The sequence below is a fragment of the Rhinoraja longicauda genome, chromosome 6, assembly GCF_053455715.1.
Source record: "Rhinoraja longicauda isolate Sanriku21f chromosome 6, sRhiLon1.1, whole genome shotgun sequence".
Lineage (NCBI taxonomy): Eukaryota > Metazoa > Chordata > Chondrichthyes > Rajiformes > Arhynchobatidae > Rhinoraja > Rhinoraja longicauda.
In genome coordinates, this window is record NC_135958.1 from 47,392,707 (window position 1) to 47,410,470 (window position 17,764).

General features: G+C 45.4%; 1 protein-coding gene across 1 annotated transcript in view; it reads right to left on the minus strand.

The window, feature by feature from the left end:
- Positions 1-17,764, minus strand: part of myocd (myocardin) — an 89,944-nt gene that overhangs the window by 46,745 nt on the left and 25,435 nt on the right. Inside the window, exons 4-5 of the mRNA XM_078401814.1 lie at positions 10,182-10,257; positions 7,823-7,984 (exon numbers count right to left, since the gene is read on the minus strand). Coding sequence (XP_078257940.1) covers positions 7,823-7,984; positions 10,182-10,257 — 238 coding nt within the window. The remainder of the gene's footprint in view (positions 1-7,822; positions 7,985-10,181; positions 10,258-17,764) is intronic.

Genomic DNA, 17,764 nt, shown 5'->3' on the forward strand with positions numbered 1-17,764 from the left:
GCAGAGCTGTAGATGTTGTGTACAAGGACCTCAGTAAGGAGTTCGACAAGGTTCCGCGTGATAGGTTGCTCTGGAAGGTTAGATCGCATGGGATCCAAGGAGAGATAGCTGAATGGATAGCAAATTGACTCCATGGAAGGAAGCAGAGGGTGATGGTGGAAGGTTGCTTCTCTGACTGGAGGCATGTGACTAGTGGTGTGCCTCAGGGTTCGATGCTGGGCCCCATTACTGTTTGTCATCTGCATCAATAATTTGGATGAGAACATATAGGGCAAGATTAGCAAGTTTGCTGATGATACAAAAGTTAGTGGTTTTGCAGATAGTGAAGATGGTTGTGAACGATTGCAGCAGAATCTGGATCGATTGGCCAGGTGGGCGGAGGAATGGTTGATGGAATTTAATACAGAGAAGTGTGAGGTGTTGCATTTTGGGATGTCAAACAATGGCAGGATCTGCACAGTGAATGGTAGGCCTATGGGTAGTGCTGTAGAGCAGAGGGATCTCGGAGTACTGGTGCATGGCTCCGTGAAGGTCGAAACACTGGTAGATAAGGTGGTCAAAAAGGTTTTTGGCACTTTGGCCTTCATCAATCAGAGTATTGAGTATAGAAGTTGGGAGGACCTGTTGCAGTTGATTAAGACATTGGTGAGACCGCATTTAGAATATTGTGTTGAGTTCTGGGCACCATGTTTCGGAAAGATAGTCAAGTTTGAAAGGGTTCAGAAAAGATTTACGAGGATGTTGCCAGGACTAGAGGGTGTGTGCTATTGGGAGAGGTTGAGTAGGTTGTGTCTCTGTTCCATGGAGCGCAGGAGGATGAGGGGAGATCTCATAGAGATATACAAAATCATGAGAGGAATAGATCAGGTAGATGCACAGAGTCTTTTGCCCAGAGTATGGGAATCGAGGACCAGAGGACATAGGTTCAAGGTGAAGGGGAAAAGATATTTAGGAATCCAAGGGGTAGCTTTTTCACACAAAGGGTGGTGGGTGTATGGAACAAGCAGCCAGAGGAGGTAGTTGAGGCTGGGACTGTCCCATCCTTTTTAAGAAACAGTTAGACAGGTACATGGATAGGACAGGTTTGGAGGGATATGGGCCAAGCACAGGCAAGTGGGTCTTGTGTAGCTGGGACATTGTTGACCAGTGTGGGCGAGTTGGGCCTACGTGCCTGTTTCCACACTGTATCACTCTCTGACTCTATCCCGGGTCTCTGGCGCTGAAAGGCAGCAACTCGACTGCTGCGCCACCCCACAGTCACGTTGCTGGACGGGGAAATTTGCGAGGGCAATGCAGAAAAGCACGCTTTCCCGGGGAACAGTACCACGAGCTGACCTTGATAACAGCAACAAACGTCTGAGATTGAAAGTGGCTCTTGCCCCCGCCACTAACATCCACAGACTGCACAAGCACGATTTTAAATTAAGTTGCATTAATGTGTGGAAACAGGCCCTTTGGCTCACCAGAAGCACGCCAACCATTGGCACTAGTTCTATGCCATCCAATGCTCGCAACCCTGCACACTCGGGGCAATTTACAGGTGCCAATTAACCTACAAATCCCCATGTGTTTGGGCTGTGGGAGGAAACCGGCACCCTGAGGCACCTGGAGAAAATTCTCGTGGTCACAGGGAGAACGTGCAAACTCCACACGAGCAGCACCCAAGGTCAGAGCAGCACCCAAGGTCAGAGCAGCACCCAAGGTCAGAGCAGCACCCAAGGTCAGAGCAGCACCCAAGGTCAGAGCAGCACCCAAGGTCAGAGCAGCACCCAAGGTCAGAGCAGCACCCAAGGTCAGAGCAGCACCCAAGGTCAGAGCTGCACCCAGATCTCCGGCACTGTGAGGCAGATGCACTACCAACTGTGCAACAAGGTTCATTAAAATAAAACCTTTATAAATATAATATACTCTTCGATAAATGTCTCATTGTGCAGCAGCAGTCATTGTAAAGCAGTGCGTAACATTATTTTCCAAGGAATTGTGCATGCCTTAAGGCAGCCATCTCCCACAAGCTGATTCCAGTCAGTTTAAAATAAACTGAGATCCATTATCCCAAGGCACAATGTTACAGCCTGTGCTCATAACTCCTCAGATCACCTCAGCCCTCTGACAAAGGGAAACTACAGGCAGATGCTCCTCATGGCTAGGCTGCATAAATGTGTAGACACATCTGCAGTAGGTTTGTCATTGTCACTCTCATCTAAAGACGTGCTTTTACATGATTTATGTGGGCTATTGCGTTACACACCACAGAAAATATCAGAGATGTATTTATCAACTGATAACATAAAGCGAGAGCTCTCAATTCCAACGCTGACATAGAGAAGCATGCAGGCATACTTTAAGTGGCAGAAGGTCAAAGCTGTTAACTGTAAGAAAACTGTAAGGCCCCTCCTGTAATATTCCAATAAACACTCCAAGTTCTGAAATCTTCCACTCTCGCGATAATCTTTTTCACTCCATGGCCTGATATTTTGAATAGGAAAAAAAACCTGCAGAAGCTGGTTTAAATCGAAGGTAGACACAAAATGCTGGAGTAACTCAGCAGGTCAGGCAGCTTCTCTGGAGAGAAGGAATGTGTGACGTTTCGGGTCGAGACCCTTCTTCAGACACTGAAGAAGGGTTTCGACCCGAAACACCACCCATTCCTTCTCTCCAGAGATGCTGCCTGGCCTGCTGAGTGACTCCAGCATTTTGTGTCTACCGTCTTATATTTTGAAGCATTTTACACATTAACTCTTACTTTCCCAATGCAACCATGCTATTAAAAATGCAGTCAATTGTATCAGGACTAAATTGTATCCATGGAAACAATTCTGTTTGTACTTTGAGCTTCTCCTTGGGAAAAAAACTTCTTAATTTTAAAAAATGGAACACGAGTCACCCTGCGGGCTACACTCTCTGCTGCCTGTCCCACTGTAAGTCAGGCAGTGAACGACGGTGAACTATTTCACAATGTGAACCTTCACATCCAAGACCAATGTGCCCTCATTCAACATGTACACATGTGCACCTTTCAGCAGGGATCACTGCGTAATTGAAAACTATAGCTGAATTTCACTCTTTCAGGCCAAAGAGGCTACTTTGTAGACATGAGATGTCAAAGGCATCATCATTGTGAATGCCTTGACATTTCAAAACCACCAAATACACTCAAAATTATTTATTATATAATCAGATTGCTAAAAAAAAAAAGTTAATAACATTTCAAAAAGGCACAATTATAAAAGTTAAGTAAATTCAATTAATTTCAAAAGTTCTAAATTATCTAAAACTCCCACATGTTTTTAAGCCCATTGGATCATTTACTGGTGTGGACCAACACCATAGTGGCGGCACGATGGCGCAGCGGTAGAATTGCTGCTTTACAGCGAATGCAGCGCCGGAGACTCAGGTTCGATCCTGACTACGGGCGCCGTCTGTACGGAGTTTGTACGTTCTCCCCGTGACCTGCGTGGGTTTTCTCCGAGATCTTCGGTTTCCTCCCACACTCCAAAGACGTACAGGTATGTAGGTTAATGTAGGCTGGGCAAATGGAAAAATTGTCCCTAGGGTGTGTAGGATAGTGTTAATGTGCGGGGATCGCTGGACGACGCAGACTCGGTGGGCCGAAGGGCCTGTTTCCCCACTGTATCTCTAAATCTAAAAATCTATGAACTTAAATACAGTATGAAGTGTCCCGAACCAAAACGTTATCTGCCCATTCCATCCACAGATGCTGCCCGACTCTCTGAGTACCTCCAACACTCTGTGATTTGCTCAGGATTCAAGCATCTGTAGCTCCTTGTATCACAAAATTAACCTATTCACTGAGCCATTGAAGGTAGATTCGGGATTATGTTTAATTTTAAGGATAAATCACATTGTTTTGTCAAGTACTTTGTATCAGTCAATTTAAGGCATTGATAATTATTCTTTATTACAGTAATCCTTCATTCTAAAGGACCATAGTGGGGTGGGGGAGGGAGGGGGGGGGGGGTGTCCATTATTGCTGATTGTCCGCTATAACAGAGTAAGGGGTTATCATCGTATAAGCAGTAGAAACAAACAACTGCAATTGATGGATAATATACAAAAGGACACAAAGTGCTGGAGTGACTCAGCAGGTCAGGCACTATCCCTAGAGAACATGGATAGGTGACGTTTTGAATTGAGACCCTTCTTCAGACTTTCGCTCTGGAAGTGGGCCTGGAATCCAGTGAGTTGACAGCCCCAGCTTACTGGGAAACTGTGTGGGCCGGCGATGGTGGCAGTAGGTCCAGCCTGGAAGTTGCCAGGGAGGCAATGCAGGCTGGGGGGGGGGGGGGGGTATTGGCAGCCTGGCCTGCAACAGCCCAGGGTGGTGTTGGCAGCCCGGCCTGGAAGCGGCTGGGGAGGGGGTGCGAGCCGGGGCGGTATCGGCAACCGTCGGCTATCACCAAAATCCGTTAAAAAGAAGACAGACATAAAATTCTGGAGTAACTCAGCGGGGCAGGCAGCATCTCTGGAGAGAAGGAATGGTGACGTTTCGGGTCGAGACCCTTCTTCAGACTGAAGTCACGGGAAAGGGAAACGAGAGATATAGACGATGATGTAGAGAGATAAAGAACAATGAATGAAAGATATGCAAAAAAGTAACAATGATAAAGGAAACAGGCCTTTGTTACCTGTTTGTTGGGTGAAAATGAGAAGCTGGTGCGACTTGGGTGGGGGAGGGAAAGAGAGAGAGGGAATGCCAGGGTTACTTGAAGTTGGAGAAATTCGTTATAAAGAGGTCCGTTAAAACGAGGGCTTACTGTTTTTTTAGCCTAATATCCTACTAAAAACATACCTTCTGTAGTTATCAATTACCTATGGTTCAGAAATCAGGAATCAAAGCAAATGACTGAAAATATATGATGAAACCTAATGCAGTAACATGAAAAAGTCTTTGTTTAAGCGTAGATTTTCCAAAATAATTGTCGATAAATGCGAAGGTGATGGGCAGCCTACTGTTTCCCTATCTTCAACTGAGCCAGTGTATGAACCTACTTCAGCAGGAGCCCTGCAGTCTGTTGTAATCTCTAAACATAACAGATTCAGTCTCTCTACTGGACGTTATCCTTGCAGGCTCTGCACTGAAGGTGCTGACAAGGACCTGGGTATAAACAGCTTCTGATTCACCCTTCAGCTATGCACAAGATGTCAGCAGACAGCCAGCTCAACATTCATCTACTGCATCAAATTACAGTTCAAATTGAAGATCATTTCTTGTAAACTTGGTAATGATATGAACATTAGTTATGACAAGATGTCCATGTTGTTCGTATTTTTGTTAATTTCACATCGCGGACCAAGGTAGTATAATTAATTCTGTCTGTTGGTGATTCGTTGTATTTACGCTGCAGATAAACTGTACAGCAGGCAATTGGGTGTCAATAGTTGAACAAGTCTCCTGAAAACTGCAATGCTGATCAAAAATGCAATGCATCACAGAGGTAACTACAACCAAAAAGGTCAACCTACCACCGTTTTCCTTTATTAGTTAATTTTAAGAAATCATTTGCAATAAAGTTGAAGGAATTTTTATTAATGTAAGAGATTTTTATTCTCTTCAATGTAATGTCGCATTGATATTTAATTTCTATAACAAAGTCAGTAATAAGTTTAGGACTAAGACGAGGAAAATGCAAACTGGAGGCAAGTCATTGTCCCACTCTGGGGAGGCGGTTGTTGGAGACTTCTGATCTGATAATGGAGGTTGTGGATCGCCTTCCCCCAGCCTCAGTCACTGCAAACACAAATGTACATCTTCCTCTGTAACTCACGGGGAGCTCAGGACTCTAGGGCAACCAGCCACAAATGTAGAAGGCCTGAACTTTCTGATATTGTCGGATTCTATGTTACATAGAAACATAGAAAATAATTCGAGCCAGCACCGCCATTCATTGTGATCTTGGCCGATCATCCACAATCAGTAACCCGTGCCTGCCTTCTCCCCATATCCCTCGATTCCACCAGCCCCTAGAGCTCTATCTAACTCTCTTTTAAATTCATCCAGTGATTTGTCCTCCATTGCCCTCTGTGGCAGAGAATTCCACAAATTCACAACTCTGGGAGAAAAAGGTTTTTTCTCACCTCAGTTTTAAATGGCCTCCCCTTTAGTCTTAGACTGTGGCCCCTGGTTCTGGACTCCCCCAACATTGGGAACATTTTTCCTGCATCCAGCTTGTCCAGTCCTTTCATAATTTGATACGTCTCTATAAGATCCCCTCTCATCCTTCTAAACTCCAGTGTCCTGCCCATTGAGTCCCAATATTGAAAACATTGGTTACATGTATGATATAATGGAATCATACCATATCATGGAAAGATACTATTTCTTTTCAGTTTATGTCCACAATCAAACTGCAACTGGCACAAAATTCCAAAGTACTCCAAGTTAAATGCTTTGATGACTTTCCATCTTATGTTAAATATCAGGAAGGAGCAACACCAGCAAGCTTATATCTTGCGCTAAGCATTGCAAATTGTACACACCAGGGCTTCCAGGAGATTGAAGTGTGAATTTCTACATGAGTGAAGGCAGCCAAAGATAATGATGCAAATTGTTCTTCCCCCAGAGAACGGCCAAAATAAAAAACAACTCTTTGGTCAGGAGAATCAGAGCTCTTTGTTATAAAAACCTTATGAGCACATGTAAGGAGAGCTAAGAACTGCAATCACTTCCAGCACTCCTCACTGAGGGAAGCACTGTGCTGTGATTGTGCACATCCACGTGACTAAGAGCAGGTGTAATGGCTGCTAAATCTTCTGATCGACTCCCTCTTAGCTATTGAAGGTTTCCATCCGGCTGATTGGGTAGTTTAGTTTAGCGATTCAGGCCCTTCGGCCCACCGAGGCCACACCGCCCAGCGATCCCCGCATATTAACACTGTCCTACACACACTAGGGACAATTTACACTTATACCAAGCCAATTAACCTACAAACCTGTACGTTTTTTGGAGTGTGGGGAGAAACCCAAGATCTCGGAGAAAACCCACGCGTTCACGGGGAGAACGTACAAACTCCGTACAGACAGCACCCGTAGTCAGGATGGAACTACCTGGTCTCTGACGCTGTAACCCAGCAACTTTACCGCTGCGCCACCATGCCACCCTTGTTGAACAAAGATACCTACAGACTGTCCCTAGCTTTCAAATGCCCGAATTAGGGACACCGTGCGTGTGAGCATGCTCTCATAATATTATTAAATTCAAAAGTCTGATGAACGAATATACATTCATTCTTACTAACAACGGCACTAGATTCTTCCCTCTCTCCACTTTCAGGAACAGTCCTTTCTTCCATTCTTATTCACTCTTGAGACCATTCATTATGAAACTGTGGAGGTGCGATTAACACAAAGTGATTTTGTTTGTGTATGTGCTGACTTATGTTCAACATTGACTAAAGGATCCTCAATTTAGGGCCAGCCTAAATTCCAGGGGAACTGGAAGAGGTTCAAGAAAGCAATTCACCACAATCACCTTTTCAAAGGCAACATTGAAAGGGCAATAAAGGCAGCCTTGCACCAAGACATACAACTTGCAAAATGAAGACAAAGTAGTCAAACTTCTGACTGAGTTTCTGCAGGTGGTGGTTAACAATTCTGTTGGCTTGGATATGAATCAATCAGGATTTTAAATATTTCAATGGGTAATTATCTAGAAATTCAATGATAATTGGGAGTGCTAAATGAAGATGGTACACATGATAGTGAAGGCCCCTCCTAGAGTGGGCTTAGCACTCTTGATTGGAAAATTTTAGACAAGTAACAGTGTACATCCTAAACTAAGATCATACGTGAGCTGTATAAATACCATTGATTGCCTCTTTCACCGCGGAGTCCACTGGAATTATATTCTTCTTCACCAGTTCCAAAGGCCCGGGTCTTTGGGCGATCTTCTCATTGAGATCATCGGCCAGTCTCGCCCTCTTCAGCTTCATCTGAGTTGCTTGAAGTTTACCCTCTGCTGGTGTATCTTTTGGATCAGAAACACAAACTTAATGAGCGGTCATTTGAAAAGATGCCTGAGCAGATGCCGCTGGCTCGGTACATGCCTTGCACATCGACCATTGCCACTGCCTCCCCCATCCCTGCACCTGGGAATGCCATCTTTCTCTGGTGTGACTATGGAAGGCTAAACTCTGCATCCTGATATCTGGCAGTACAGTACGAGGGACAACTGGGCCTCTGGAATGAAGACACTGTATGTGCTGGAATGTAGAAGCAAAACAGAATGCTGGAAGATCTCATTGGGACAAGCAGCATCTGTGGAGATATCAGCTGTAAGTCGATATTTCGGGCTGAGACCCTGCATCAGAGAGTTTTAGGGGCCTGGCACTGAAATGCTCTGACTGCCTTTAACAGTTGGGAACTTTGGGGCCAGATTTTGCAGCTGTAAACACCACAAACTGTTTTAAAATAGTCTTTAGAAGTATCTGACATTTAGCGTAATAGTAAATGATACAAAATGAAGTACACAGAAGATTAAAAATTACATAATTAAAAGTAAACTAAAATATTAACGTCAAGTAAATAAAAAAAAAAAGTTGTTTTCCACTCTCTCTTTGGTACCATTGCCCTACACGGTCATTCCAATAAATGAACCCTTGGTTCTTGCAAGAGGAGATTCTGTGGCGATCTGAAAGGCGGTGCCCCTGCATCAACACGGGGAAGTCACGGCAAAGTAAGGATCTTCTGCAGTGGAGTAAATGGTGGAAAGGTATGAGGGCAGCAATGTTCTGCAGTAGTCAGTGTGTCTGAACATCTACAGTTGACAGCGTATGTGTGATGGTCTGGGAATTAAAGCTGCTGAAATTATTGTCAGCCAACCATCTGTTTGGAATCACCAGCTTTAGTCCTCATGATTTGGCGCAATGTCATGTTATACTGACTCACAAATCTCTTGCGTGAGTCATCAATCTGAAGCAAAGCTTGCAGGTGAATGGATTAAAATGATACCTCATGAATTACTAATACCAGGGTGGTAATGTTGACCCAACCGTTCTATCCCAACCTATCGTTCTATCGATCATGCTTCCCCGGCCATTACATGTTGACAAGTCAGCATGGCGTTTGCCAGCCCTCCAGGATTGTCCTCGAGTCTTTGGAAATTAAAGCTTATTATCCTTGCATGGAAGCAACTTTTAGAAAATTCAGGGTGCGTGTACAGGGATGGGGCTCCAAAAAACAAATGTTTTGCTTTTTCTTCCTATTGCAATTGTTTTATAGTTGATTGAAAATATTGGCGATGAGGAAAAAGTCTCCTGGAATTCTTCCAGATGGAGCTGGAAACATTAGCCAACCCAACAATGGCCAGTGAACTCTGCTCACATGGTAAGGAGGAAACACCTGCTCTCTGGCTAATTTTAATTCCTCGATTCCATAAATATCCTTCTTGGAAAGAAACCAAACAGTAAATCGTGTATGGCAGGGTAACCTGATGTTGTTATGCTAAGGTAGTTGCATGTGCATTTTAACAAAATATCAATCTTTGCACATTCTGCACTATTATTTTTTTCAGAGCTGTCAAAAGGCAGTCTTTACATATTGCAACAAATGTGCATTCATCATTAAAACGAGAAAGGAAAAAGCTTTTCACTGTTCCTCAGTACACGTGACAATAAACTAAACGGAAACTGATTTGCTGCTCAAATTGGCACTGCAATTTGTAAAAACCTAGGACAACCTGGAATTACAAGGAGTTCTGAACTCGGACTGAGGTTGTTCCAAAACCAAAACTGCATGTGGTGAAGGCTACTGGTTGGATAGCTGGTTGGATTTTAGCTGCTGCAGCTAAATGAACATGGATACGTCAGGGCATAACGAAGCCCGATATCTGGAGCCTGGAATCAGATCCTCGTCAGGGAGTCAAGTGTTCTGGATTTGATCTGCTACTTTGTCAGTGTGTCCAATTTAATAATTTCTGGTCCGGGGAAGGGATCTTTTGCAGTGTTAACCAACACTGTTGGAATCTGCAATCACTAAGTCTGCAGGACTGACCGAACTACGGAACTCACCGTAGCTGAGTGCCCATGGAGTTCCCCGAGAAACATCTGAATACTTACAAACGCTCCATATTCAGGTTTGATTGCAGTGAACACCCAGTACTGTGACAACTTGAACAAAATGTGATCACATCAATACAAAACATAATTACAAAGACACGTTCTTACCTTGCAGGATATGCATATTAACCAGGTCTGTTTTCTCTGGTCGACTTCTAATCTTGTGTTTCAAGTAATCTTCTGTCTGTAAAGTGCAAAAAATAAATCAGCTATGAGCTTATTAAAGACAGAGCAGGTTTAAGGGACCTTCTGTTTATTATTTATATACTTCATATTATATTATATAATTTATGTACTTGTGTGTTTGTAATCAATCATCAGTAGATTAGGAACTAAGTTGATGAAACCATCAATAGAGTGTTCTTTGGCAGGGACAAGTGATGAACGTTAATGCCCCTAACTGCATGGGATGTAGCACAGTCTCTTCAGAATTTCTCACAACACTTCCCATGCAACCACAGAAGATGTGTCACCCACGGTGGCACGGCGGTAGAGTTGCCGTCTTACAATGCCAGGGGCCCGGGTTCAATCCTGACTACGGGTGCTTGTCTGTGCAGAGTTTGTACGTTCTCCCCGTGATCTGCGTGGATTTTCTCCAAGATCCTTGGTTTTCTCCCACACTCCAAAGACGTACAGGTTTGCACATAGGCTTGGTATAAATATAAATTGTCCCTAGTGTGTGCAGGATAGTGTTAGTGTGCGGGGATCGCTGGTCGGCGCAGACTCGCTCCTTCCAAATTCAGCAATACTTCATTGAATCGAGCACTGAGGTGGATGAGGCACAATGACCTCTACAGTGGAGAATCTAACGCCAGATTAGATGACTGCTTTGCAAAAGACCTCTGTTCAATCTGTAACGAACACTCTGAGTTTCCAGTTGCTGATAAATCTAGTTCTTCATCCCACTCTGACCTCTCTTTCACCTCTTACACTGTTTCAGTTTAAACCCAATGCATGCCCAAGGCACAGCATCTCAGTTTCAGACTTGGCCCTCACAGCCCACGCGGTCCATCGTTAAATTCAATCATTACAGAAAACCAGCCTTCTCCATTTATATCACAACTGGTCAGTTGAGGTAAAATGTCACTAATACTAACTTAGCTTCTCATCCACGGATTCTGCCTGATTTGTTGGATATCTCCGGCAATCCTGGTTTGCATTTCAGATTTCTAGCATCTGCGGTATTTTGCTTTTGCCTGCATTTTCCATTCTCAGCATTATTAATTTCCCTTTTTCCTCTATCTTATTCTGTTAGTTTTGTTTTCTTCCACTTACATCTCCTCTAGGCAAAGTATCTGTGATGAACAAGCCATCACCGTCCTCCCCCCGCCCCTCCCATCACTTGGCATCATCATCAGCTGGTTATGGAACGTATTAAATACAGTCTACCATGCAACCTTGACCCACCACAACAGGTCCAGGCCTGAAGCCATCTCCCTGGCCCTACACTCATCCCAGGAGTACCTGGGTAAGAGAGGCATCTGTGTCAGACTGTTATATGTAGACTACAGCTCTGCTTTTTAATGCCATTATCCCATCCAGGTTCATCACCAAACTCATGGAACTTGGAGTCAGCACTCACCTCTCCAACTGGATGCTTGACTTCCTAACCAACAGACCACAGTCAGTGAGGGTAAGGGACAAATCATCCTCTAAGATAATCCTCAACACCAGTGCTGCGCAAGGATGCGTTCTCAGCCCCCTTCTTTACTCCTTATACATCAACGACTGTATAGTCAAGTACAAACCTAACTCCATTTCCAAAGACACCATCGTAATAGGCCAGATATCAAATAATGATGAGACGGAACACAGGAAGGAGATTCGGAACCTCGTAACAAGGTGTCAAGACAACAACTTTGCTCTCAATATCAGCAAGCCAAAGGAAATAGTGATCGACTTCAGGAAGTGAAGTGGTACACACACCCTGGTATACATTGACAGTGTCGAAGTAGAGATGATTGAAAGCTACAAGTTCCTAGAAGTCAATATCACCAGCTACATCCATGAAACATAGAAATTAGGTGCAGTTGTAGGCCATTCGGCCCTTCGAGCCAGCACCACCATTCAATATGATCATGGCTGAATATCCAAAATCTGTACCCCGTTCCTGCTTTTTCCCCATATCCCTTGATTCTTTTAGCCCTAAGAGCTAAATCTAACTGAGAGGAATAGATCGGGTAGAGGCACAGAATCTCTTGCCCAGAGTAGGGGAATCAAGGACCCGAGGACATAGGTTCAAGGTGAAGGGGAAAAGATTCAATAGGAATCTGAGGAGTAACTTTTTCACACAAAGGGTAGTGGGTGTATGGAACGAGCTGCCAAATGAGGTAGTTGAGACTGGGACTATCCCAACGTTTAAGAAACAGTTAGACAGGTACATGGAAAGGACAAGTTTGGAGAGATATGGACCGGAATATATACACTGGAATTTAGAAGGATGAGAGGAGATCTTATCGAAACGCATAAGATTATTAAGGGGTTGGACACGTTAGAGGCAGGAAACATGTTCCCAATGTTGGGGGAGTCCAGAACAAGGGGCCACAGTTTAAGAATAAGGGGTAGGCCATTTAGAACTGAGATGAGGAAAAACTTTTTCAGTCAGAGAGTTGTGAATCTGCGGAATTCTCTGCCTCAGAAGGCAGTGGAGGCCAATTCTCTGAATGCATTCAAGAGAGAGCTAGATAGAGCTCTTAAGGATAGCGGAGTCAGGGGGTATGGGGAGAAGGCAGGAACGGGGTACTGATTGAGAATGATCAGCCATGATCACATTGAATGGTGGTGCTGGCTCGAAGGGCCGAATGGCCTCCTCCTGCACCTATTGTCTATTGTGACCAAGCGCAGGCAGGTGGGACTTGTGTAGCTGGGAGATGTTGGCCGGTGTGGGCAAGTTGGGCCAAAGGGCCTGTTTCCACACTGTATCACTCTGACTCTATAACTCATCACATCAAAGCAATAGGCAAGAAAACGCACCCATTGCCGCTAAATCCTTAGGAGGCTTAGTAGGTTTGGCATGTCCCCGACAACTCTCATGAACTTCCGTAGAAAGCATTTTATTGAGATGCATCACAGCATGGTTTGGAAACAGCTCCATCCAAAACCACAAGGCCTTGCAAAGAATTGTGGACGCAGCCCAGATCATCACACAAACCAACTTCCTTTTCGTTGACTACATTTCTCACTGCCTCGGCAAGGCCAGCACCATAATCAAGGACGAGTCTCACCCCAGTCACTCCCTCTTCCCCCTCTCTCATCAGGCAAGAGGTACAGAAGTGTGAAAACTCATACTTCAAAATTCAGGGACAGTTTCTTCCCAGCTGTTATCAGGCAACTGAACCATTCTATCAACAACTAGAGAGCGGTCTTGAGTTACTATCTACCTCATTGGAGACCCTTGGACTATCTTTGATCAGATTTTACCTTGCACAAAACATAATTCCCTTTATCCTGTATCTGTAGACTGTAGATGGGTTGACTGTAATCATGTATAGTCTTTCCTCTGACTGGATAGCATGTAATTCATTTTCACCCTACAAACAGCTTATAATGGCCTTTCCTTTATCATCGTTACTTTTTGCATATCTTTCATTCGTAGCTCTTTATCGCTCCACATCACCGTCTATATCTCTTGTTTCCCTTATCCCAAACTAGTCTGAAGAAGGGTCTCGACCCGAAACATCACCCATTCCTTGTCTCGAGATGCTGCCTGTCCTGCTGAGTCACTCCAGCCTTTTGTGTCTATCTTCAATAAAAAGCTATTCACTGTACCTTGGTGTATGTGACAATAGCCTAAAGTAAACTAAACCCATCCAATCCCACCACCACTGTCTCATTCAATCTCTCTTGATTTCTCCCATCACAGATGCCCCCGGCTCTCTCCATCCCTCTGCCTTGCCTGCAACCAAAACACTCGATTACAAACTTTTCTCAGTTCTGTTGAAAGGTTATCAGCCTGAAATATTGACTTAATTTCTCCTGACCTGCCAAATATTTCCAGCATTTTCGAGTTTCATTTTGGAATTTCAGGAGCAATTTTGGTATACAATCAGATATGAGTAATGCCCAGGAGTTTGTGATTTAAAAAATAGCTCAATAACTGTGTGTGTGTGTGTGTGTGTGTGTGTGTGTGTGTGTGTGTGTGTGTGTGTGTGTGCGTGTGTGTACATATTCACACATATACATATATATATATATTCACACGCATACACACATATATAATACAAGTTGTTTGTTTGAAGAATGTTCCATAATTATCTATCCATGTATCACATCACATCATATCCGTACCATTTCAGAGGATATCAACAAAACAAAGTGTGAATTAATGAAATACAGATTTCATGGAGTTGGGTTCAGATTTTAACAGTAACATGCTGGTAAGCTCTCTGGCAAAAATTAACTTGTGCTATAAATAAAATACTACTAAAACAAACCGGCATGATTAACTTGAAGTGACAGTTTCCTCGTGAAAATAAAAATCCCTGCTTAGGCAGAGTGGAGAGGCACCAATGTACCTGGTCACAGGGGCCAATGTACCCGGTCACACAGGCTCAATGTACCCGGTCACACAGGCTCAATGTACCCGGACACAGGGGCCAATGTACCCGGTCACAGGGGCACTAATGTACCCGGACACAGGGGCCAATGTACCCGGTCACAGGGGCACTAATGTACCCGGTCACAGGGCACCAATGTACCCGGTCACACAGGGGCCAATGTACCCGGTCACAGGGGCACCTATGTACCTGGTCACAGGGGCCAATGTACCCGGTCACAGAGGCACCAATGTACCCGGTCACAGGGGCACTAATGTACCCGGTCACAGGGGCCAATGTACCCGGTCACAGGGGCCAATGTACCCGGTCACAGGGGCACCTATGTACCCGGTCACAGGGGCCAATGTACCCGGTCACAGGGGCCAATGTACCCGGTCACAGGGGCACCAATGTACCCGGTCACAGGGGCACCAATGTACCCGGTCACAGGGGCACCAATGTACCCGGTCACAGGGGCACCAATGTAACCGGTCACACAGGCTCAATGTACCCGGTCACAGGGGCCAATGTACCCGGTCACAGGGGCCAATGTACCCGGTCACAGGGGCCAATGTACCCGGTCACAGGGGCCAATGTACCCGGTCACAGGGGCCAATGTACCCGGTCACAGGGGCCAATGTACCCGGTCACAGGGGCCAATGTACCCGGTCACAGGGGCCAATGTACCCGGTCACAGGGGCCAATGTACCCGGTCACAGGGGCCAATGTACCCGGTCACAGGGGCCAATGTACCCGGTCACAGGGGCCAATGTACCCGGTCACAGGGGCCAATGTACCCGGTCACAGGGGCCAATGTACCCGGTCACAGGGGCCAATGTACCCGGTCACAGGGGCCAATGTACCCGGTCACAGGGGCCAATGTACCCGGTCACAGAGGCCAATGTACCCGGTCACAGGGGCACCAATGTACCCAATCACAGGGGCCAATGTACCCGGTCACAGGGGCACCAATGTACCCAGTCACAGGGGCACCATGGGTTCAAGAATGGGGTGGCACAGTGGCACAACGATGGAGTTGCTGCCTTACAGCGCCAGAGACTCCGGTTTGATCCTGACAATAGGTACTGTCTGTACGGAGCTTGTACTCTCTCCCTGTCACCGCATGGGTTTTCCCCAGGCGCTCTACGTTCCAAAAGACGTACAGATTTGTAGGTTAATTGGCTTCGCTAAAATTGTAAATTGTCCCTAGTGCATATGATAGTTCTCGTGTGCGGTGATTGCAGGTCGGTGCAGACTCGGTGGGCCGAATGGCCTGTTTCCCTGCTGTATAATAATAATAATAATAATACATTTTATTTATATAGCGCTTTTCATATACTCAAAGACGCTTTACAGAGATTTTGAGAACATAGGGAAATTAATAAATAGATAAATAAGTAAATAAATAAATGAACAGAGAAAGGAGACAGAAGGTGAGGTGACCTTCAGTGGTTGAAGGCAGTACTGAACAGGTGAGACTTCAGCGATGTTTTGAATGTGGTGAGTGTGGGGGAGTCTCTAACGGTTTGGGGTAGTGAGTTCCATAGGGTGGGAGCAGCGATGGAGAAAGCCCTGTCCCCCCAGGATCTGAGTTTAGTCCGGATGTGGGGGGATAGGAGATTGGCAGCGGCAGAGCGGAGGGTGCAGGTGGGAGTGTGCCTGTGGAGGAGGTCGGTCAGGTAGGACGGGGCCAGGTTATGGAGGGCTTTGTAGGTTATGAGGAGGATTTTGTACTGGATTCTCTGGGGGATGGGGAGCCAGTGGAGTTTATAAAGGACGGGGGTGATATGGTCACGGATCGAGGTGTGTGTGAGTAGACGGGCAGCGGAGTTTTGAATGTATTGAAGTTTATTGATGATTTTTGAGGGTGCGCCATAGAGGAGGCTGTTGCAGTAGTCCAGACGGGAGGTGATGAAGGCGTGGATGAGGGTTTCTGCAGCTGTGGAGGAGAGGGATGGACGGAGACGGGCAATGTTTTTGAGGTGGAAGAAGGCTGTTTTTGTGATGTGTTTGATGTGTTTGTCGAAGGAGAGGGTTTGATCAAGGATGATTCCAAGATTCCGGATGTGAGGTGAGGTGGATACTGGGAGACCATCAATGTTGAGGATGAAGTTTTGGGTGGATTTGGTGAGCATTTTTGGACCAATGATGATGATTTCAGATTTGTTGCAATTGAGTTTGAGGAAGTTTGATTGAAGCCAAGATTTTATTTCAGTAATGCAGTTTGTCAGTGTAGAGTGTGTGGTGGAGGAGATTGACTTGGTGGAGATGAGGAGCTGGATATCATCGGCGAAGCAGTGGAAGTTGAGACCATGACGGCGGATTAATTGACCAAGGGGGAACAGGTAGAGGATGAAGAGGAGGGGGCCAAGGACTGAGCCTTGGGGGACACCTTGGGGGAGGGGAGCGGTGGGGGATTTACAGTTGTTAATGGAGATGAACTGGTGTCTGTCAGAGAGGTAAGATTTAAACCAGGATAGGGCTGTGCCGGTGATGTTAAGGGAGGTTTCAAGTCGGGTGAGGAGAATGGAGTGATTTATGGTGTCAAAGGCGGCGCTGAGGTCAAGTAGGATGAGGATGTTGAGGTTGCCAGCGTCGGAGGAGAGGAGAATGTCGTTTGTGATTTTGAGGAGTGCAGTTTCAGTACAGTGGTTTGAGCGGAATCCAGATTGGAAAGTTTCATACAGGTTATTGGTAGAGAGGTGGTATTTTAGTTGGGAAGCTACAGCACGTTCCAAAACTTTGGACAGAAAGGGTAGGTTGGAGATTGGTCTGAAGTTGTTTGGGGTGTCAGGGTTTAGACCAGGTTTTTTCAGAATGGGGGTGACAGCAGCGATTTTGAGGGATGGCGGGACGATGCCAGTGGACAGGGAGGAGTTTATTGTTGCAGTGATAAGTGGAGAGAGAGCATCGCTCAAGTCGGGAAATTCATTGTGATATTCCACAGGACTTTGTCAAGGCATAAAATGGATGTTCTTTATCCAAAATATGCATCTCAACACACCCAACCATCCCTCACCATGATAGTTGTCAGCAGCATTTTTCACGTGATTCCTAATTTGGAGCCAATACCATAGAGGGCTAGTGCGAGTGCGGTCCTTAACAACAGAGAGGATAATTACCTAACTAATGAAGAACAAAGCATTCCAAACTACA